At 45.0% G+C, this 22,922-nt stretch overlaps 1 protein-coding gene across 1 annotated transcript in view; it reads right to left on the reverse strand.

The window, feature by feature from the left end:
• Positions 1–20,005, reverse strand: part of SLC2A10 (solute carrier family 2 member 10) — a 32,129-nt gene extending 12,124 nt beyond the window's left edge. Inside the window, exons 1-3 of the mRNA XM_060230853.1 lie at positions 19,522–20,005; positions 5,073–6,461; positions 2,791–2,913 (exon numbers count right to left, since the gene is read on the reverse strand). Coding sequence (XP_060086836.1) covers positions 2,791–2,913; positions 5,073–6,461; positions 19,522–19,525 — 1,516 coding nt within the window. The 5' untranslated portion in view covers positions 19,526–20,005. The remainder of the gene's footprint in view (positions 1–2,790; positions 2,914–5,072; positions 6,462–19,521) is intronic.
• Between the last annotated feature and the right edge of the window lie 2,917 nt (positions 20,006–22,922).

Here is a 22,922-nt window from a genome sequence, read left to right on the forward strand (position 1 = left end):
GCTTGGAGTCCTGGTTCAAAGGACAAATGCAAATCACAACACTCAGATATACTAACAATTAGGAGAATGAGTCTTGGAAGCTGTCAGGCTCCTGCACTCTTTTTTGCATGTGACTCAAGAACAGAAAGCTTCCTGGTTCATAATAAATCGCTGTTGGTTGTTGTATCTGGAGCCCCAAACTATGATTTGTTTCCTGCCTACAAACCAATGTTTAAATGGGGTAACTTTTAGCAGGGAGTATTAGCAAGATGGACTTGCCATGTACCGAGTCAGTTAATGTACATGTGGCAAGACAAATGCTGCATGATACTGTAGAGTCACTCATGTAGGAGTGTGCCATTGCCACCCTATAACATGTACAGGCTAACATGAAAATCAAATGCAAGGCTCCCCCTCTCCCATTTTTGGTGTCAACATTGTGTGTATGTGTTCCTAGAAATAATATGGCTAAATGTGTATGTATGGCTAAATGTGTATGTGTATGGGCCAAAATTCTCCCATGTTTGCACATAAAATGTCAGTGTGGCAGATGTGTGGAAACTGCTATCTTAAATTAACTGGATTAAGCATGGTTTAGCCCTGGCTCTTTGGGTTTGAGTTACACAAGCTCTCAGTGACAAAGGTGTGTGAGAAAGAAGCACTAATAAGGCATTTCTCCCTCTTTTCTGTGTGTGCATGAATGATACCCGTCATCAGGGGAAAAAGGTGCAGGAGCTCAGTAACATATCTCATTTGCATATGCCCCGGGATCTGTGTGCAGCGGGGAGAGAACTCCCCACTGCATGCAGAGTATGGTTGGAGGTTCAGGAGCTGTGCTCCTGTGAGCTCCTACTGAATTCAAGCCCTGCCCATCAGGCTTTGCTGTTTCTTTGCTAACATATGAGGAACAAATGATTGCACAGCTTCCTCTTGAGAGATTTTCAAAAAAAGGAAAGTCACAACAAAATCTGGTAAGTTGGCTCCTGTCTAAATTTCATGCATGGAGGAATAACTGCCCTGCCTCTGCCCTCCCAAAGCCGTCTCTGAAATGCTACTCCTAAGGGATCTCCAGGAGCCACATGGTGAAAACAGGAAGAACTGGAGAGCTGAACTGCACCCCCCAAAGCACATACAGAGCTTCTTAACAAGATGCAGCCCCTAGTACAGAATCCCAGAAGGAGTGAAAGACCAATCCAAAGAGTTTTTCACTCAAAAAGAAGAATCTTATTAAGGGGACGTCTTGGTGGCACTTGGTTTTTCTGGCCACTGTGTGACACAGAGTGTTGGACTGGAAGGGCCATTGGCCTGATCCAGCATGGCTTCTCTTATGTTCTTATGGGATCTCAATTAAAAATTTCCTGCTGCATAAGTCATATATTCTCAGTCTCAGGTTTGAGATAATACTCGAGATTGAGATATGATTTATGCAGCAGGAAATTTTTAATCGAGATCCCTTGATATCACCTTGATAACTCACTGAAAATGTCAAGACAGTGTGCGATTGCAATAAAAAAGGCCAACGCCATGCTGGGAATTATTAGGAAGGGAATTGAAAACAAATCAGCCAGTATCATAATGCCCCTGTATAAATCGATGGTGCGGTCTCATTTGGAATACTGTGTGCAATTCCGGTCACTGCACCTCAAAAAGGATATTATAGCATTGGAAAAAGTGCAGAAAAGGGCAACTAGAATGATTAAAGGTTTGGAACACTTTCCCTATGAAGAAAGGTTAAAACGCTTGGGGCTCTTTAGCTTGGAGAAACGTCGACTGCGGGGTGACATGATAGAGGTTTATAAGATTATGCATGGGATGGAGAAAGTAGAGAAAAAAGTATTTTTCTCCCTTTCTCACAATACAAGAACTCGTGGGCATTCGATGAAATTGCAGAGCAGTCGGGTTAGAACGGATAAAAGGAGGTACTTCTTCACCCAAAGGGTGATTAACATGTGGAATTCACTGCCACAGGCGGTGGCAGCGGCTACAAGCATAGCCAGCTTCAAGAGAGGGTTAGATGGAAATATGGAGCAGAGGTCCATCAGTGGCTATTAGCCACAGTGTGTGTGTATATATATATAAATTTTTTGGCCACTGTGTGACACAGAGTGTTGGACTGGATGGGCCATTGGCCTGATCCAACATGGCTTCTCTTATGTTCTTATGTCCTTATCCCCTTAATAAGAGTCTTCTTTTTGAGTGAAAAACTCTTTGGAGTACAGGAATTATTCATTGGGAGAGTTGCCCTTTGATGAAGTTAATTACCTGATGAAGGGCTTTGTCCTTGAAACGTGTACATATCTGGAAATTGTGTTGTATTATGCATATTCTACAGCATGTCTACAACAACTGAAGATGGAGAGTTGATCTACAAGGAGAATTGTGTGCTACTGTTTTAAGAATCTGACTGTTTGGACACTTACATTTATCCTAACAACACCTACGGGGGAGTCTGTCTAGCACTGTGTATCATTCATAATTGATTGTATATTGTGGAATATCTTCTGAATATAATTATTTATATAACCTAAATGTAGCGTCTTACAGAACACAGTTATTTTGCATTAAAAAGGTGGTTCCTTATCTGTGTTCTAAATCAGAATTAGGACATGGTAAAAAAAATTCTCATTTTTCTGGAAAAACCAAGTTATCACCATCCATGCCATCACCTTGACAAACCTTCTACTGCTTGAAAAAAAGAAAAACAAGTGTGTAAGAAACATCCCTATTCACACCCCTCAGCATCCGGCCTGAGAAGGCTGCCTGTAAAGCAAACAGGTACAGAATATATCAACACTGCCCATACATACATACCAACGAGGTTAAGGAATGTGAGACTGATCAGCAGATTAGCAGCCCAGTTGAAACTGTTGCAGAAGGCAAAGGCTCTTCCTCGTATTCCTGCAGGATAGATCTCACTGAGGACAAGCCATGTCACTGTGGCAGGGAAAGGAAGGGAACAGAGTGAGGAGGGGGAAGGAAACAGAACACACTGACCAAGATCTTTGGTGCAACAATTGACATGGACCTGATGTGAAAAAGCTGTGACAATGGGAACATCAGAGTTCCACTGGTCTGGGTGGTTGAGAACACCAAGATAAGAGTTTATTCCAGAGAACTGAAGGTAGCTTGGAAGACAGGGGCCACTGCTTGAAATGCTGCCTCCATTCATTTCACTACCTCTGTAGAACAGATCTGCAGGTCCTTGTACCGTTCCCAAAACACGCAAGGATTCCAATGGGGACAGCCAAGAAAAGAGAATGCTCCACTAAGAAATGATGTCTCTCTCAAACATAGGCTTCCCAACCCCCCTGCCCTGGCGGGGGACCCCCGAAATTGCATCCTCCTCCCCCGCTCTCAAAAAATCTGGGGGCGGGGGGTGGGAGAGAACATACCTTTAGACATCATGTTGTACAGCTTCTGATCCATTTTAAAGTGTGTCCCTTTAAGGCTGCGCAGGAAACAGGAAGGGCTTCATGGGAAAGTAACAGTTTCCATGGAGAACGGCCCCTCCTTTTCTTTTCCTGTGGAGCCTTGCTTTCGTTTTCCCAGCAAGCACATTCTGCTGGAAGAAGACCAAGTACGGTAAGTGTTTGTGTGTGTGTGTGAGAGAGGGAGGGGGCAGGGAGGGGGGATTCCCTGGTATGGAGGCCCTCCCCCCCTTTAGAAAGCATGGGGGGAGGGAAATGTCTACTAGGCACTCTATTATTCCCTATGGAGAACGATTCCCATAGGGAATAATAGGGAATTAATCCGTGGGTATTGGGGGCTCTGGGGGGGCTATTTTTTGAGGTAGAGGCACCAGATTTTTAGTATAGCATCTAGTGCCTCTCCCCAAAATACCCCCCCAAGTTTCAAAACGATTGGACCAGAGGGTCCAATTCTATGTGCTCCAAAAGTTGGTGCCCCTATCCTTAATTATTTCCTATGGAAGAAAGGCATTTAAAAAGGCATGCTGTTCCTTTATATGTGATGGCCAGAACTCCCTTGGAGTTCAATTATGCTTGTCACATCCTTGTTCCTGGCTCCACAGCCAATGTCTCCTGGCTCCACCCCCAAAGTCTCCTGGCTCCGCCCCCAAAGTCCCCAGATTTTTCTTTAATTGGACTTGGCAACTCTACTCAAACAGTGCTTTTAAAACATTTGTCCACCTCCAGCCTTACATAGCCTAGACCATAATCACAGCTGGACTTCATATGGTTGGTGAAATACTCTCCTGGCATATGAAAAAATGTGAGCAGAGATATGTGGAGATATATGGACTTATGAAATTTCCTTGATCCAACTCAAGAAAGTCAGTCTGAACATCTATAAAATGATATCTCTTTCCCCTCCCAAGTTTTCTTGAGGAAAAAAAAAGCTTTCCTTGGTGGAATGACAAAGGGAGGCATTCTCTCATTAAGAACCACCTCCCCACTTCCAAGGCTTCTGCCCAACATTGGTTCTCCTGATTGGACTACCTTGTGGAATATGCATGGGGCACTCATATGATATGCATTTGGGTCATATTATGTAAGATATACTTCTGAGCACTCCCAACTGGACAAAGGTTTGCCTACAAATCTGCATTGAAGAGAATGAGAATGGACCCACTGTTCTGTTGTTGTACATGCAAATCATGTGCCCCATAATATCCCACAATCAAGCCTAACATCTCCCATTCAAGGATCTCAGACAGTAGAGCACCGAAAGGATTCTGCCTAAAATCCTGGAATACAACAGCCAGAGTAAGCAATACAGGCTACATAGAGCAATGATGTGACTGAGCATTAAGACAGCAACAGAGATTTAAAAGAAGCAAAAAACAAACACAGTTCCTGTAATTATCCATGGAAAAAAATCATGCAAGAACTGGCTCGGAGTGCCAGGTGATCCTTCTTGTTTCTAGGAGCAAAAAACCCCTTAGCCTTTCTCCCCTGGACACTTTAGCTGCATTTGTGTGCATCTATTTCTTGTTTCAGAGGTCCTACTGTACTTATTCTATTATGACTCAACATAGCTGTCTGGGAAAAGCAGAAGTTCAGAATCTCCAATCAGAGCCACATGCATGGATGATTCTCGATAGGCTGGAAATGTGAAAGCAGATGTACACTTACTTGGCCCAAATCCAATAGAGAATGCGCTCACAAAAGCCATCAAGCTTAGCAGCGTAATCCAGTTGAGAATCACCTGTTTCTTAGAAAGGGACTCAGTGTCAGATGAGCCAGAGCGTCGCACCTTTCCTTCAATGGATGGATCTAGCAGGCCTGCTTTTTCAGTGTGTGAGGAAGCATTTGCCATTTTGTCTCTCTGTTTATTGCTGTCAACTGTTTTGATAAATCCTCCTGGCCTCGTGATAGCAAAAGATGGATCTGCTTGAATTCTGCCAGTGCCTGATGTCCATGGGAAGTATGACATATTTGGCAGGGGAGATACTGACTTCATAGGGAAGGGATCTGAACCAAACAAAGTACTGTTGGACCCTACTGGCATTTCACAGTCTTTGGCCATGTCGAATGGAATGGAACAACTGGTCAAGCCAATGGCTGTGACTGAACAAGCCATCACTGTGCACCCAGCCATCAACAGCACCCTCCGGCCAGCCTTATCCGCAAAAACCATTGCAATTAAAGTAGCTGCCACCTTCACCACTCCTAAGCCAACAGAAGCCAGGACCGCAGAGGAGTCACTTTGAAAACCTATGGAGCGGAAGATTTTGGATGCATAACCAAGAATATTGGGCTGCCCTGTGAACTGCTGAAAGAGCACTAGTCCGAGGCCCACCAGAGTTCTGCTTCTCATGTTGTCCCTTGACCTCAGAAGGTCCACAAGAGAGTAATGCTTCTCCTTTGGGCACTGCAGCATTATGTCTTCACCCTCTTCATTCTTCTGTAGCTGAATGAGGCTTTTACGAGTCTCGCTGCCACATACATTCAACTTAATGGAGTTCTTTGGGAGGAACCAGGTACAGAAAAACTGAACAGCAGCTGGACCCACAGCCAATCCAAACATGTATCGCCAGCCCTCTGTCGTATCCGAGAAGATGTAATTCAGAGCATACGAAAGTAAGATGCCCAATGTGATGCCGGCTTCATAAAGGGAAACCAGCACCCCTCGTTGATGCGCAGCCACCATTTCAGAGACGTAGATGCAACATGCCATGGATGACAAAGAAATTGCAAATCCTACAGTCATGCGCCCACATACCAGGCAAATAAAGGACTTGGCTAGTGTTAGGAGTAGGCTTCCACAAAGCAAAATCACATTGCTGACTAGTATTGCTCTCCGTCTTCCTTGTCGGTCAATGAAGATCCCGCCCGCTAAAGAAGCCAGGAGAGCTCCAATGAGCAAGGAACTCACTAGGACTTCTTGTTCAAAACAGCCAAGATGGAAGTCCAGCTGCAGCTGCAACAAAGCCCCGGAGATAATTCCAAATTCATACCCAAACATCAGCCCTCCAAGGAGAGAGACGGTTGAAGACAACAGGAGGACCATCAAGGCATGCCCTACAAATCAAGGGGGGAAAAGCATGATGAGATCTCAGCCTGCTGTTCGTGCATCTTTAACATAAATCTTATAGGAAAGGAGAACCAATGAATTTCTAAAACAATGGTTAGATTTGGGGGTCTTATTTTTGTCAGCACATGTAAGAATGATGGAGATTTAAAGGAGCAGTGTTAATCCAGGGAGACAGGCATCTCAGCCTTGATAGCACACACATGAAATCAAATTTTGGCCAAAAAGAATCAGGTTTCCTCAATAAGAAACACCCTATTCCTATTGCAAACAAGATGCTATCTTCAGTAATTAGCCAAGGTCATTCTTAGACAGCACTGACCATTCTATTCATATTTTTTTAACCTCCTGGAGGATTACACATGAAAGAAATTTCAAATTGGCAGAAAGATTAATAGGGTATGGACAGCAGCACAGCCAAATCAATGTTTGAAAGGGAAAACTGATGCAATAATTTTACACAAAGTGACCAAGCAATTGATATACTACAGTCCAGATATATTTGTTGGCACTAAGTCCTGCCAAAACCAATTGACTAAAGTTAACAGTGATTGACACAACTCCCAGAGCTTTCAAAGAGACTTGAGAGTATGGTAAGCAGAATTATACCTTTCAACAAAATCCACTGAAGTCAATGGAGTTAAGAAGGGCGTAACTCAGGGATATACTATAAATCACAGCTAATTTAAACTGGGTTTGCACCTTAGCATAAGACTGACCAAACAAAATTAATGACAGCCTTTCCTGCAGACTGGTAGAACACTCTGTCAAATAAAGTTTACAACACTGAACTTCAAGTATTTGCTATATTACTTTTCAAATACTTATGAAATGATGATTACTATGCAAATAATACAGCACCCATCTCTGCCCAAAGAGAAAACTCCAGGCTTAAGTAAAAACCCAGCACCTACGAAAACTAGTGAGAACTTTGGCTATGAACCTCAAAGTCTAGGTTCAGTTGTCATCTCTGCTGCAGACTAGTCTTAGCCAAGCTGTTCTCTTTCAACCTCAGCCCCTACCTATGTGATGATTTCTTTACATGGCTGCGGTAAAGATTATGGAGAAGTTGTATATGAAATGCTCTGAGCTCTCTGAAGCTACACATATTCTGGAGAGGGGTAGAGTATCTGCTTGGCCTGCAGAAAGTTCCAGGTTCAATCCCCAGCATCTACAGGTAAAGGGTCTGGCAGTAGGTGATGTGAAAGACCTCTGTCTGAGACCTTGGAGAGCTTTTGCAAGCCTGAGTAGACAATAGTAGATTTATACCCTGCCCTTCTCTCTAACTCAGAGTGGCTTACAATCTCCTTTATCTTCTTCCCCCACAACAGACACCCTGTGAGGTGGGTGGGGCTGAGAGAGCTCTTACAGCAGCTGCCCTTTCAAGGACAACCTGGGTGAGAGCTATGGCTGACCCAAGACCATTCCAGCAGGTGCAAGTGAAGGAGTAGGGAATCAAACCCAGTTCTCCCAGATAAGATTCCGCGCACTTGATCACTACACCAAACTGGCTCTCAATACTGACTTTTATGGACCAAGACTCTGATTCAGTGTAAGGCAGCTTCATGTGTTCATGTGAATATTTTTGCTGTTATTTTAACAAAGATTCCCTGCAAAAGGCAGATAACCCTTATGCTGTTTCAATTTTACTTGGTTTCATTTGTTTTCATGTTCCAAACAGAGTGCTGGTTTTTACCTTCAGAGCCCTGTATTGCTCAGGCCCAACTTACCTGCAAGACAACCTACCATCTATATGCACCTGCTTTAGGGCTGCCAGCTCTGGGTTGATAAATACCTGGAGATGTGGGGCTCATGCGCTTGAGCCCCCAGACCCCACAAAGCCTGAAGACAGAAATGTGGGTGGATCACGCATTTGGCATAACAGCCTGAGCCGCCCACATCTTACACTCATATTCTTGCTTCCTTTTGCTGACACATGTATTCTTGATAAATTGCTGGCTGTATCGAATCTTGGAGGCTATGAAGACATAACCTCATGCTTTTGAACAAATAGCTTCCTGTTTCATTAACTGCCTGATTAGCATCAGCTAGAGATGTATAAATAAAACGAGGACTTGCAGAGAGCAAGCAAGCTTTCCTCACTTCCTCAATATACATGTCGAGAGTCTTCATTCCTACAGGAGGTTCTGGGGGTGGATGAGGTTTGGGGAGGGGAGGGACCTCAACAGGGTATAATGTCATAGATTCTTCCCTCCAAAGCATCCATTTTCTCCAGGGGAGCTGATCTTGGTTATCTGGAGATCAACTGTAATAGTGGAAGACCTCCAGGTGCCCCCTCAAGGTTGGTACTCCTAACCTGTTTTGAAAATATAGGTATCATATATGGGGAGCCCTTTGCTTGAACTCCTAGTGCATGTAATGAAAAGTCCTGTTAGAGGAGTGATCCCAATGTAGCACTGAGGGAAACAGCTTGATGTGTTTCCTGGATCCTGCTTGCTTCTTCAGTTTTGGGGATGGACTCCCAAAAGGTCTCGAAAGGAACAGAAATAAACAGGGAGTTTCTGATTGTTCCCTAAGAACAACTGACTGGCTAACAGCTCTGAGCCCATCCTGGGCAGCTACAATGCTCACAAGCAAGCAGCGTGAGCTTGGTCATAGTCACAGATGTTCTTATGTCTCTGGTTTTGGAAACATCTCTCAATAGCCACACTGAGAGCACCCCCTTCCTTTGGAAACTGAAACCAAACATCTCTTCCTCACAACAAAAAGCTGATCCCAGCTTTCCTCCACCTCTTCCTTGCAGGAAATGCCTAATGCAGGAAGAACTGCATGTATGGCTACAGGGTGCAGTCATTTGGAAATGTCTCCAGGGATGGCTCAACAATCTGAGGCTGAAGAAGAATTGGTTTTTATAGCCTGCGTTTCGCTACCCTAAGGAGTCTCAAAGCGGCTTGTAATCACCTTCCCTCTCTCTCCCCACAACAGGTACCCTTGTGAGGTAGCTGGAGCTGAGAGAGTTCTGAGAGAACTGTGACTGGGCCAAGATCACCCAGCTGGCCTTATGTGGAGGAGTGCGAAATCAAACCCAGTTCTCCAGATTAGAGTCTGCTGCTCTTAACCAGTGCACCACACTGGCTCTAAGGCTCTCCTCCCCGACCACTGCCTCTGGTTGCTCTCTCCTCCCCACCAAGATCCAAAGTGCTTAACATTCCTTACCCCCTCACAGGCCATTGGCTAAGCATCTTTAAACACTACGTACTTTCATAGGTACAATAGGGCAGAATTCCTAGTAGGGTTACCAATCCCCAAGTAGGGGCAGGGAATCCTGGGCCCTCCCCCCACTGAAAGCCAGTGGTTAAGTGCATGGACTCTTATCTGGGAGGACCAGGTTTGATTCCCCACTCCTTCACTTGCAGCTGCTGATATGGCCTTGGGTCAGCCATAGCCATCGCAGAGCTGTCCTTGAACGGGCAGCTTCAGGGTGTTTGTTGGGGGTGGGGGGGAAGGTAAAGGAGATTATAAGCCGCTCTGAGATTCAGAGTATAGGGCGGGGTATAAATCCAATATAATCATCATCATCATCACTTCAGGGTTAGCAGAAAGCAAGGAGTGGGGTTGAATGTCAGCTGGGCAGTCCATTATACCCTATGGAGACTGGCCCCCCAACTGATCTCCAGCTGGCTGGATAAAATGACTGCTTTGAAAGGTATGGCACTGCACTATGCTGAGGCCCCTCCCCTCCCCAAACCCTGCCCTCTCATGGATTCACCCCCAAAGCCTCCAGGTACACAGACCGAACAACCCTAATTTCAGTCTCTGTGTGGCACAGGTTTCACATACCTTGGTCTTATCTCACTTGAAATGTCTCCCTCTGCTGTGAAAGCTCTCCTCTTCTGGCATTCTAGTTTCAGCCTTACAAGGTTCTGAGGCCAACGTATACTTCTTTCTGAACACAAGTCTTCTAAGTGGCAGTGATGAACCGCAGACCAGCCATTCAAATGCCCTTTTTGATGTTCCAGCTGGACTTTAAACTGTCAACAGCCTGCCAGCCTGAACATCTCTACATATGTCTTTGTTTGCATTACTGTTTCAGCCCCCATGACCCAGAAGAGCAACATCTGTGCTCCGTCCCCTTACTAGCTAGGAATTTGGCAGGTAAACAAGTGCTCAGTGCTATTACTGAAAAAGGGCCTCTGGGCATTCTGCCATGTTTACTCTCCTTTGCCTTCTCTACCATAATGCCATACTCAGTTCCAGCACCACACCTAATCTTGCCCATATATAAAAAGGTAAAGGAAGTCTCCTGTGCAAGCATCAAGTTGTTACCAATCCATGGGGTGACATCATATCATGCCGTTTTCTTGGCAGACTTTTTATGGGGTGGTTTGCCATTGCCTTCCCCAGTCATCTACACTTTCTCCCCAGCAAGCTGGGTACTCATTTTACGGACCTCGGAAGGATGGAAGGCTGAGTCAACCTTAAACCAGCTACCTGAACCCAGCTTCAGCTAGGATTGAACTCAGGTAATGAGCAGAGCTTGGACTGCAGTACTGCAGCTTACCACTCTGCGTCATGGGGCTCCTCTCTGCCTATATATAGGAGCACCTATTTTATCATCAGAAGATTTTTCAGTGATCCAAGTGTTGCAGTCGCACCAGATGATTGCCTAGCTGCCCAGAATGGTCGCCTGCAGGACTGGTTCAATCACAGGGAGAAGGCTGGAGCACGAGACATTTGCCACAGGGGTGATCCTCAAAATGGCATCTTGGGCCACCCACCCAATATGGAACTGCATCATGCTTTGAGCCCATGTACCACATTCCTGGGAGCTGCTGACAGAGTTGGGGAGAATCACAATGCAATGGAGAGACTCCATTTAAATATTGCAGTGGGGAGAAACAAACCACAAAAAGAAATGAGCGTGTTTGTGTGGCTAACAGTCTACCAGCCTTGACAACTAATCTTCTGTCACTGGTTTTGACTTCATGACACAAAAAGAGCTGAAACTGATGGCCAAGACTCAGACAAGTAAACATTTGAATCAGCTCTCTGCATTGAGATTTTAAAAATTCCAGGAAGAGTTCAAAGACTAATTCTGTTAATCTAATCTAACAGTCGTCAACCTTTCCAGTCCTGGGATCTACCTTTAATGCCCAGGTGACAGCACTGGTTCACTGAGCTGCAACTATGTGACCGAAAGTCATGTGACAGTCATATGAAAAAGAAGATCATGATGATCATGATGATGATATGGGATTTATAACGCTCCCTATACTCTCTCAGAATCTCAGAGCAGTCACAATCTCCTTTACCTCCCCCTCCCACAACAGACACCCTGTGAGGTAGGTGGGGCTGAGAGAGTTCTTACAGAAGCTGCCCTTTCAAGGACAACTCCTACGAGAGCTATGGCTGATCCAAGACCATTCCAGCAGCTGCAAGTGGAGGAATGAGGAATCAAACCCATTTCTCCTAGATCAGATCCATGCACATAACCACGACACCAAACTGCCTCTCCAGTTCAATCCCCAGCATCTTAAAAAAAAAGGAGGTGATGTGAAACATTTAGGGCTGCCAGCCTCCAGGTGGGGCCTGGAGAACTCCCACTTTTACAATTGATCTCCAGTTGGTAGAGATCAGCTCCCCTGGAGGAAATGGCTGATTAGAAAGGTGGACTCTATATCATTGTACCATGCTGAGACCCTGCCCTTCCCCAAACCTCGGCCTCTCCCAGATCTACCTCCAAAGTCTCCAGGTATTTTCCAAAAGACCTGGTGACCCTAGAAAGGCCTCTAATTGCAACCTTGGAGAACCACTGCTATTTGACAGCAATGACCTTCCTTGATGAACCAGTGGTCTGACTCGTGTGTTCAAGCCACATTTCCATTTTCTGCACTGATGCACATGAAGGGAACCATAATGACAATGTAATACTACAATCATTTATCAGGATTTCACTCTGTCAGTGGCTAGGGGAGCTCCAGGTCTTCCAGAACAGTATAAATCAATTCTGTAACAAGAGGCCATTTTTATTTTGTGAAAACACCTTTTTAACTAAAGAGGCTTTTCTTTGAAACTGCTTCAAAGGCTAAAAATTACAGAAAGGCCAGCTAAAATAGGCAAGCTTTTCCCTGCTGGGCCTTTTGCAAAACCTTTCTTACAGTCAGATCTTAATATAGTATGTCTTTTTTTGCATTAAGCAAAACCTGTTGTCTCATACTTTTCCTTTGTTAAGAGCTGTATTGATATTTGCACGTATTAAACCAGCTTTTACCCTCTGGCTTCTACGTGTTATTCCACTCACAACATACTCTACAAAATCTTGCCGTCTACACAGCTATCTCTGTGTGGTGTAAATGATTCTTGTGCATAGGTTAGACAGACAATTAGCAGCAATATTTATTCAGGAAGAATAAAATAGCTTTGCAGATAACTGGGAAGCCTCATTAGTTTCCATCTTCAAACTCTATTAGGCACATATGGCGTGGTGCTGAAAACTGTGACTGATGCAATTAAGATTTTCCTGCAATTCTCGTCACCTTTACGGTGCTAATGGTTTATGAGCTTTGATTAAAATGCAGCTTGCTACTCAAATAGTGTACTAAGAGAAAGAAGGAGAAGATTATTTTCCTCAGCAGTTAAAGTCTGCTTCCATGGAACATCATTACATTAGAAAATCTGTGGCACCCTATGTCACCAAATTAACATAATCATCTGTCATCCTGCCCTTCTCTACACAGAACACAGGGCAATTTAAATAATCTGGAGAACCGGGTTTGATTCCCCACTCCTTCACGTAAAGCCTGCTAGGTGACCTTGGGCTAGTCATAGTTCTCTATCTCAGAACTCTCTCAGCCCCACCTATCTCACAATGTGCCTGTTGTGGGGAGAGAAAGGGATGTGATTGCAAGCCATTCTAAGACTCCTTAAGGTAGAGAACAGTGTGGTTTAAAAATCTAGGCCCCTTTCATATTACCACTCCAAACTGGATGTTATCTATTGTTGGCTTGATTCCAAGTAAAGCAATACAGGGATGGGGATTTCATTCTGTTAATGAGCCATCTCTGAAGAGATCTGGCCACTTCAAACAGTGCCATGCTCCCCCCCACCTTTCCACCACGAAATCTTCCTCAAACTGTTTTAACATTCTAAGTTGAGTGCAATAGCACTAGACCAGTATAGCACCTCAATACAGCTCAATGGTGCTGCTGTAGCACTGAAGTGCTGTAATGGTCTAGCACTTTAGCATTCAATTTCGGATGTTTGAAGAAGGTTTGAGGAAGTCTGCACAGTGAAAAAAGGTGTGGGGGGAAGTGCAATGGAAGAAAGCAGTTCACCTTGAAAACAACTCAACCACACTTTGCTAATTGTACACAAGCAGCTTTGTATGAAAAGATAAATAAAATCCATTAGCAGCCAGTTGCTAAAATGATTGTGTCTGAAATGACACAAAAATGTGTTACCAAAATGGATTACGAAGCGTGTCTGTAAGGGGTCCTACTCTTCTTCTTCTCCTAATAATCCTGTTAGGAATGTTAGAACATAAGAGAAGCCATGTTGGATTAGGCCAATGGCCCATCCAGTCAAACACTGGCCAAAAACTCCCAAGTGCCATTAGGAGGTCCACCAGTGGGGCCAGGACACCAGAAGCCCTCCCACTGTGCCCCCCCCAACCCCAGAAAACAGAGCATCACTGCCCCAGATAGAGAGTTCCAACAATATGCTGTGGCTAATAGCTACTGATGGACCTCTGCTCCATATGCTTATCCAATCCCCTCTTGAAGCTGTCTATGCTTGTAGCCACCGCCACCTCCTGTGGCAGTGAATTCCATGTGTTAATCACCCTTTGGATGAAAAAGTACTTCCTTTTATCCATTCTAACCCGACTGCTCAGCAATTTCACTGAATGTCCACGAGTTCTTGTATTGTGAGAAAGGGAGAAAAGTACTTCTTTCTCTACCTTCTCTATCCCATGCATAATCTTAGGCTGTAAGTGAGTGACTGATCCAAAAATTATACACCAAGAAAAGACTTGAGCCCAGTTCTTTCCTTTTGAGCAACTGACCTAGTTGGTTAGAGAACCAGTAAAATCTTATTGGCTTATCATATGTCCAGGACTGCTGCTCACCACATGATTCTGGTATAATGCCACTGAGGGTAATCTAGCATGGACTTAACCTCTGAGTCCAATGAAGTGTTAATAAAAAGAAATTACATCCCATACTAAAATTAAGGCTCAAACACTATCCCTACCCAACCCTGCATGCTTTTTGAGAAGTACAAAGCAACCACAGAGAAACAGGTCAAGGGAAGGTTTTAACTGTGCATCCTACTTGTGACTGCGATCGCATACACTAAATAATGCACTTCCCATCTACTTTCAGTGCACTTTCCAACTGGATTTTACTGTGTGAACTGGTGAAATCCAGCTGGAAAGTGCACTGAAAGTGCATTATTTAGTGCATGTGACTGCACCCCCACTTTCCCAAACTGAATTGCCTCACAGAACAAAGTTCAAGTCCAGTGCCTCACAGTCTGCCATACAGACAGAATACCTGGAATAAAATAGCAGCTTTGAGAACAGTGAGGGCTTAAATTAGGAAAATGACAGGGAGGGGGCAACACATCTTCTCGTAGTACTTCTGTGATGGTCTACCAGCATGGCTGCTTTGATTTCCTTTTAAAAACAATTATATAATACAATACACCAGCAGCACTCAACTATTGCAACTTGAAGCAGCCCAATCTAGGCATTGGTTTAATATTTCAGGATTGAGCTAGATCCAAGAGGGCAGCTGTGTTGGTCTGAAGCAGATGAACAAAGCAGGAGTCAAGTATCACCTTTAAGACCAACCAAGTTTTATTGAGAACTTCCTCAATAAAACTTGGTTGGTCTTAAAGGTGATACTTGACTCCTGCTTTGTTCAGGATTGAGCTAGCGAGACACAAGAAAATCTACAAATGGATATCCAGCATAAATGTATGTATACATGTGTATTCTTCTAAACAACAGTCAGGGATTATAATTGGGGCTGTGGGAGAAGATTCAACTCCCTCCCCAACACGTACCATTTCCCCCACCTCATATGCTCCTTCCCCAGAACTGCTCTTCCAGGCATAGGGGTGCTTGTGTGGGGGAACAGATAATCCCAGGGTTTTTGTTATAGAAAAAGCCCAGCAGGAACTCATTTGCATATTAGGCCATGCCCCCTGATGCCAAGCCAGCTAGAACTGCGTTCCTGTGCGTTTCTGCTCAAAAAAAGCCCTGGACAATCCACCCATCTTCTCACAGTCCCATCCTGAATGGATCTTACTGCATTGTTGTTGTTTAACAATAAATAATATACTTGTATTTGCAGCTAGTTTGATCTTCAGTTGTGAGCTGCGCTGAGCTCGCTTGCTAGGGAGGGCAGGATAGAAATATAATAAAATAAGCATGAGGCCTAAAAATTAAGTACAATACCACCCCACATACTTACATTTATTCCTTGTTAAACTTGAACTTCTATTCCATCCCTACTATTGAAATGTATTAATACATACTAGCAGAAATTGAAATCCACAGCCACAAAAGCTTAGCATGAAACTCTGTATTGCTACCATAGGCACTAATCTGAGTGGAAAAGCAGGGCCTCAATATATCTATTTCCAAACCATGTTATAGAAGATATGATTGATAATTCTCCAAAATGGAGCTTGGGACAGATCAAATAGATTTCTGTACAAATCTGAAGGCAGAAACTCTCAGATGGTTTTGGGGAGTTGTTGGCCGGTTGCAACAATATTGCCAAACCTTCCAAGCCTTGGTTTCCACAACAAAAGCTGTGTGTGAGTCCAGTGGCACTTCTAAGACCAACAACGTTTTATTTAAGGTATGAGCTTTTGTGTGCATGCACACTTCCTCAGATTGCTGTCCAGCCTCTGTCTATAAGTTTGAATGGCTATCTTCCATTTCCATGTATCTGAGGAAGTATGTATGCACATGAAAGCTCATACCTTGAATACAACTTAGTTGGTCTTAAAGGTATCACAGTCTGGAGTCCAACTTTGTTCTGTTGCTTCAAACCAACATGGCTGCCAACCGGGATCAAAGCTGTGTGTGTCTGTGTGTGTGTGTGTGTGCGGGGGGGGGGGACCAAGGGGGCCTGGGAGAGCTCTGGAAAGATACTGCTTCCTCCCTCCGTAAGTCACATCTCCCAGCTACTGGAAACTCACTACCCACACAACTCAGCCCAGCCTAGCTTGGCTCAGACAGCCACTACACAACTGGGTCCACCCACCACACAGCCCAGCCAGACTGCCATGGTCAGGGAAGGAGGAATATCTGAAGACATGGAGGTTGATAAAAGTAGGCTGACTGATGAGTGGGAAGGAAAGAGGAAACCAGGAAAAGGGGGAGGTGATGGGGCTGCCAGGGAAAGGAAAGAAGAAATAGTGGAGGAGGAGATACAGGGGTAAATGAGATACCTCCTGCAAGTCCTTGTGAGTCCTCCCATGTACACATTTACTAAAAAAATTGGCATACAACTAATTATTATTCACTCCTGTGATTTTGAGAAAATCTGTGCCTGCCCTCAGTTATCCTTCAGCATCAGTCACTTTCTACACAGTAATTTTTTAGCTGTGCCTTCTGCCAGGGTGTGGGGCAGAAAGTAATTCTATCCCTGATTTTAACAGTTAAGGCCAGTATTGAAGCAATCTGTCATTGTTAATGGAATCCAGCCTAGGAGTTGCGGGTGAAGAGTTTAGAAGGCCTGTAGTTATAGAGTGGTGTTTTGACCAGACAAAAACAAACAAACAAAAACTGAATTAAGTACTGATGGAGCAGGTTGTGGAGCTAGTGCTGGAAAGTGTTAACAAGTTGTAGCTGACTTATGGTGACCCCATAAAACTCCATAGGGCTTTTCAAGGCAAGAGGTGGTTTTGCCACTACCTGATGACTGTGGTATTCCTTGGTGGTCTCCCATCCCAATACTAGCCAAGACTGACCCTGCTTAGCTTCCAAGACCAGATGAGATCAGCCTAGCCTGAGCTATCCAGGTCAGGACTAAAGCAGATTGTGCTATCTGGCAAAATTTAGCCCCCATTGCAATCAAGAGTTTCCCAAAGAAAGAGAAGAAGCTAAAGTCATATAAAAGGGGATGTTTGTGAGATATTTTAATTCTTGGGTCTTCCTGGAATACAGCAAGCCTTTCTACACCTGTTTAAATGGGAAATACAAGTGACAACGTACAGAAAGAAAATCCTGTCATGTAACTCTAGAAATAAGAATGGTGGAGGGCAGGATGCACTGCTAGGTAAGGTGGTGGTCTCACATTTTGTGGTTCACAGTGAATGCCAATGGTTAGCTTACATAGCTGCCCAGAGTTCGTATGTGGAGTGGGCGGCATACAAATTTAAAGTAAATAAAAATAAAATAAATAAAATACAACAAGCTTGAATTTCTGCAGAGAACCAATGCAGTGCTCAGATTGGGATGCAAACGTGAACTAGACTCAGAGCCCCACCCTGCCATGAAGCTTACTGGGTGGAGGGGCCAGCCACTCCCCTTGGGCCTCACCTACTTCAGTGGGTGGTTATTGTGTAAATGGGGAAGGGGGGCATCCTATGATATTACACTTATCTGATAAAAATGCACTAAATAACGCAGATTATACCAGGCCGGTCTTTATTTATATCTAGCCTCATCCTAAAGGCTTCAGGGGAAAGAACATACTCAGATGAGCAGAACAGTAAACCAGTTTGCTGAAATCTGTCAGTCCTTTCTCAACCTAACCTTAAGCTCCAAGGACCAAACAGACCTTTACAGAAAGATGCTCCCATTCAGCATGATACATATGAATGCCCACCTCCAGCTTAGGTTTACTGGAGATGTCCTCTTTTTAGAGGACATGTCCTCTTTACTTGGTGTCTGTCCTCTTTTGGGTTTATTTTGGAAAATGGATGAAAAAGTCCACATTTTGGCTTGGGAGGCTGAGCCTGTTTTGCCCTATAGTCCCCCAATGGAGGCAAATTTCAGCTTAAACAGTAGGGGTATTTAAAACAAGATTTGTCATACCTGTTATTTGCAGTAGCCTATTGGGAAATATGCCCCCTCCCCTTTTGCTTTTCAAAATATAGTAACCCTAGTTCCGGTGAGAGGCCTGTTTGCTGTTCTTAACATGTCCTTACTGAATCAAACCAAGGGCAGTATTGGAGGGAGGGTCTCAGGCAGAGGCCTTTCATATCACCTGCTGTTACCTGATCCTTTTAAGCTGGGGCAAAACGCATCCTCTCCCAGTGAGCCACTGCATTATCCTTTGCATTTTCCGTGCCTCTTCTTTCCTTTTCAAGGCGGTGCCGGGGGGTGGGGGGGAGACTCGAAGGGGATCGAAGTGGGATTCGAACACTGTGTGTCCAATGTCACCCTGACAGTTAAGTGCTCAATGAAGTCACTACATGGCAAACCGGATGCCAAGAAGCCCAACCAAAGGCCTCGCTATGCTCGGCCAAGTGTGAACTCTTTTTCTGCAAAGGACTGAGCCAGCCCCAACTCCACCCGCCCCTAACACACAAACTCCGCCCCCCATCTGCGGGTCCTGTTTACTCGCAATGAAAGCCTCTCTGTCTTCAATGGTGGAGGGGTTTACTTGCCAGCAGATACGTTTAGGGTGTCAGGTTTACAGTCGAAACCTCTGCACGGCTACTCCAAAATTTCTCAGCGGGCCTTGTAAGTACACACAGGATTGCAACCGCACATCGAGCAGCGCAAAGGGTTGCATAGGCTTTTAGCAGAACAAATCCCGGCGGTTGCTTCTTCGCCAATTTGACTCCGAACTCTGAAACTAGAAAGGAACCTATCAAACTCCACCCCTCTCCCCCCAAATCCGTTTTAAAAGCAATTCTTGCAAAGCGAGACGCACCCTGCCCTGCATAGAAATCCGCTATGGAAAGAGGATGAGCGAGCGAGGAACGATCTACAAAGGGCTTTTTTTAATAAAAAAAAACAAGATGCAGCTGGGAAAGTTAACGGTGGCTTTTCCCTCCTCCATCCGGCGACTAGAGAGAAGCTCCCATCTCTCCCCCCTCCCCCCCCCCGGATCCTCCACTTACCCATGGCGACAGAAGAGTCATCAAGAGTTCAACTCCCCTAAAGTTTGCTTCCCATTCCCACAGCGCAGGGAAAAGTGAAATCCCGGAGGGCTTCCGGGAACCAAGCCCAAAAGCAAGCGGGTCGCCGCTTTCTAGCCCTCGGCCGGCGCCTGGAAGGGAGGCACGCTTTGCATTCCACCGCCGGGGGCTGGGATCACACACACCCGCCCGGGGAGAGAGGCTGCTCGGCTTCCAGACACCGGATCGGGAGCTCAGCTAGCATCCCGGATTCCCTTTGTAGCCACTCGACAGGCAGCCGCCCATATTGCATCCTTGCAATGCAACCCAGGGGGGAGACGCAAGACCCGGGTCCCCCGCGGAGGTTAAGGGCCGAGGGGTTGGAGTTTTCCCCGGAATCTCTAAAAAAAAGTTCTCCCTCTTCGCCGGCAAACGGGGCTGAACAGCGCCACGTTGCTCCGGCCGGCCTACTGCCGGGATGGGGAGGGGAGCAGAAGACCTCGAACGCCACCAGGGGTTTGCTCAGCGAGCGGCAGAACTGCTAGGGGAGCCCGGAGATCGAGGGGCGCCCTCCTTCATTTTTCTGCACGGAAGAAAATCACTCCTCCTTCAGGTTCTCACTCGAATAGTGCAAACCTCATCTATTTAGGGACGTTTTATTCATTAGATTTTTTTTAAAAAGCGTGTCCAAAGATGTGAGTGTTGAATTCGTGTTTACAAACGTAGCCTACAAGTGCAGCCCTCGAGAAATGTGGCAGCAGAGACTTGATGCCACGTACAAAGGTAAACTTTGACTGCTTACAAGGAATAAACCGAGCTGAAAGACTCTTTTGCCTTGACCCCCCCCCCCCAAAAAAAAAAAAAAGTTGTTGGGGAAATGATTTGATGCCTGCAGGTAAACACAGTCAGGTGCTAATTGCCACCAGTCCAACCACTATTAAAGGTACAGCTGAGAAGTCATCCCTCATTTAAATATATCTGCAAAATGAGGGGGAACCCTTTAGTCCTGCTTGACCACCAAGGGGGGATGAGGGGGGTAGTAGAGTTGCCAGATCCAGGTTTGAGACATTTGGGGATGGAGCTTGGGTAGGACAGGGACCTCAGTTGGGTACAGTGTCCACTCTCCAAAGCATCCATTTTCTTCGGGGGAACTGGTCTCTGTGGTCTGGAGATGAACTTTAATTCCAGGGCCCACCTGAAGGCTGGCCTCTCTAAATCCAGCACAAATGGTTTGTATAGTATAATCCCTGCAAACAGTTTGAAACAGAGCATATCTGGTGGGTACTTGCAACATTGATACTAAATGTTATCAGTTATTCAGAGAGTTTGAGGGCTGCTTTGCATGTTGGTGGAGGTAGAAAGTGCTGTCAAGTTGCAGTTGATTTACGGTGACCCTTCATGGGGTTTTCAAGGCAAGGTATGTTTAGAAGTAGTTTGCCATTGCCTGTCTCTTTGTAGCCTGCACTTCCTTGGCAATCTCCCATCCAACTACTAACCAAGGCCAACCCTGCTTAACTTTGGAGAGCTGATGAGATCAAGTTAGTCCGGGCCATACAGGTCAAGATGTTTTACATGTTATGGAACACCCATGCAAAACATACTTCTACACCGAAATTAATATGGCACTCTTATACTCATTAGCATGGGGCAGCTGTATAATATGCAAGATTTTTACTCAATACACGTGGAGTTCAAATTAGCCGCTCCTTTCCTACACATGCCACAAAACAATGAACCTTCTGCATGGGTGTCATCATATGAATTAGTATGGGCTTGATTGCACATCCAGAAAGCATTGTGAAGAAAGCATGGGACCAGTCACAGTAATTGAAAAACTAGAAACAAAACCCACAAGGCTTACGTACTTTGTGCTAAGGCTGTCCAAGGCTAAGCCCCAGAACCTTTTTCTGTAGTACCCATTCATGAAATACCTAACATAATGAATATGAAGAGAATGCTTCTATAAGCATAGATAGTATTGCCTAGTTCTCACAACTTCAGATTAGCAAATAGATCCAGAATTAAGAGCTAGAACTTTCAAGCAGCTCTGAATCCCAGTGCCAAGAATTAACCATTGATCCCCAGGGCTTTTTTAAACAGAAAAAGCCCAGCAGGAACTCATTTGCATATCAGGCCACACCTCTGACCTGAAGCCAGCCAGAACTGCTAAAAAAAAAGCCCTGCTGATCCCCATAAAACCTGGAAAATACTCATGGTTTGTTTTTTGTTGAAACTCCTAGAAGAAAAAGTTCTGTAATTCCAGGGTAGCCACATTATTTTACTGCTTCAGACCAGCACGGCTACTCACCTGAATCTAGGGTATTCACTGAGAATGATTCATAAAGTATTTTTGGCTGCAAACATGCCAAGGCATATGGATGAAACTGATACAGGCAAATGAGGACCCAAAGCAGATTTCAGCATTGTGCTCCCTGCCTCCCTTTTATCCACAAAACAACCCTGTGAAGTAAGTTAGGCCATGAGTGACTGGTCCACTGTCACCCAGCAAGCTTCCATGACCAACCAAGGATTTGAATTCGGGTCTCCCAGCGTCTAGACTGACACTTTACTGTACCACATTGGCTTTGATCAGTCTTGAGGTCAGCTTATATAGCATTTTTTCCATCTACACATTAACATTCCTGCATATCACTGGGAGCAAACTCACATGGAGAAACATTTACTAATCAGTAGGTTTCCTATTGAGTCAATGCTTGGAAAAATATGCAGTTGTCTGACATTGCTTTTTGTGTTCTATGACAGTGCCCTGACCTGGATAGTACAGGCTAGCCTGATCTTGAAAGCTAAGCAGGATTGGCCCCGATTAGTAAATCGATGGGAGACCACCGAAGGAATACCACAGTCTCCACACAGAGATAGGCATTGGCAAACCGACCTCTGAATGTCTCTTGCCTTGAAAACCCTACAAGGGGTGGGGAACGTCCATTCTGAGGGCCGTTTATGGCCCTCGAGACCACTTGGTCTGGCCCTCAGGGATTGCTGGCTGAGCCAAGCCACATGGTGGCCTCCCTGGGGCCCAGCTGGCCAGTGAGGATCATGAGGTGCAGCTATATTGTGCAGTGGCCTCCCTGGGGCCTGGCTAAGTGGCCAGGATCGCTGTGGGGCCTAGAAAAGTCATTGTCACAGTTCAGGTAAGTTTCCCCCTCATTTCTTTATTCCCCTATTTCTTCTCCCCATTTCTTTGTTTCTCTTAATCCCCCTTTATTTCCCCTTCTTCCCCTCATTTATTTCTTCTTCCCATTATCTCCCTTTGTTTCCATTTCCCTTTATTCTTCTTTCTTCCCTTCTTTATTTTCCTTTATTACCCAGCTATCACCAGTTCCATTTACACTTGATTATCCCAGATGGTGTGGCCTAATATGCTAATGAGTTCCTGCTGGCTT

This window comes from Heteronotia binoei, chromosome 2 (assembly GCF_032191835.1).
Source record: "Heteronotia binoei isolate CCM8104 ecotype False Entrance Well chromosome 2, APGP_CSIRO_Hbin_v1, whole genome shotgun sequence".
In the NCBI taxonomy this organism is placed as follows: Eukaryota; Metazoa; Chordata; class Lepidosauria; order Squamata; family Gekkonidae; genus Heteronotia; species Heteronotia binoei.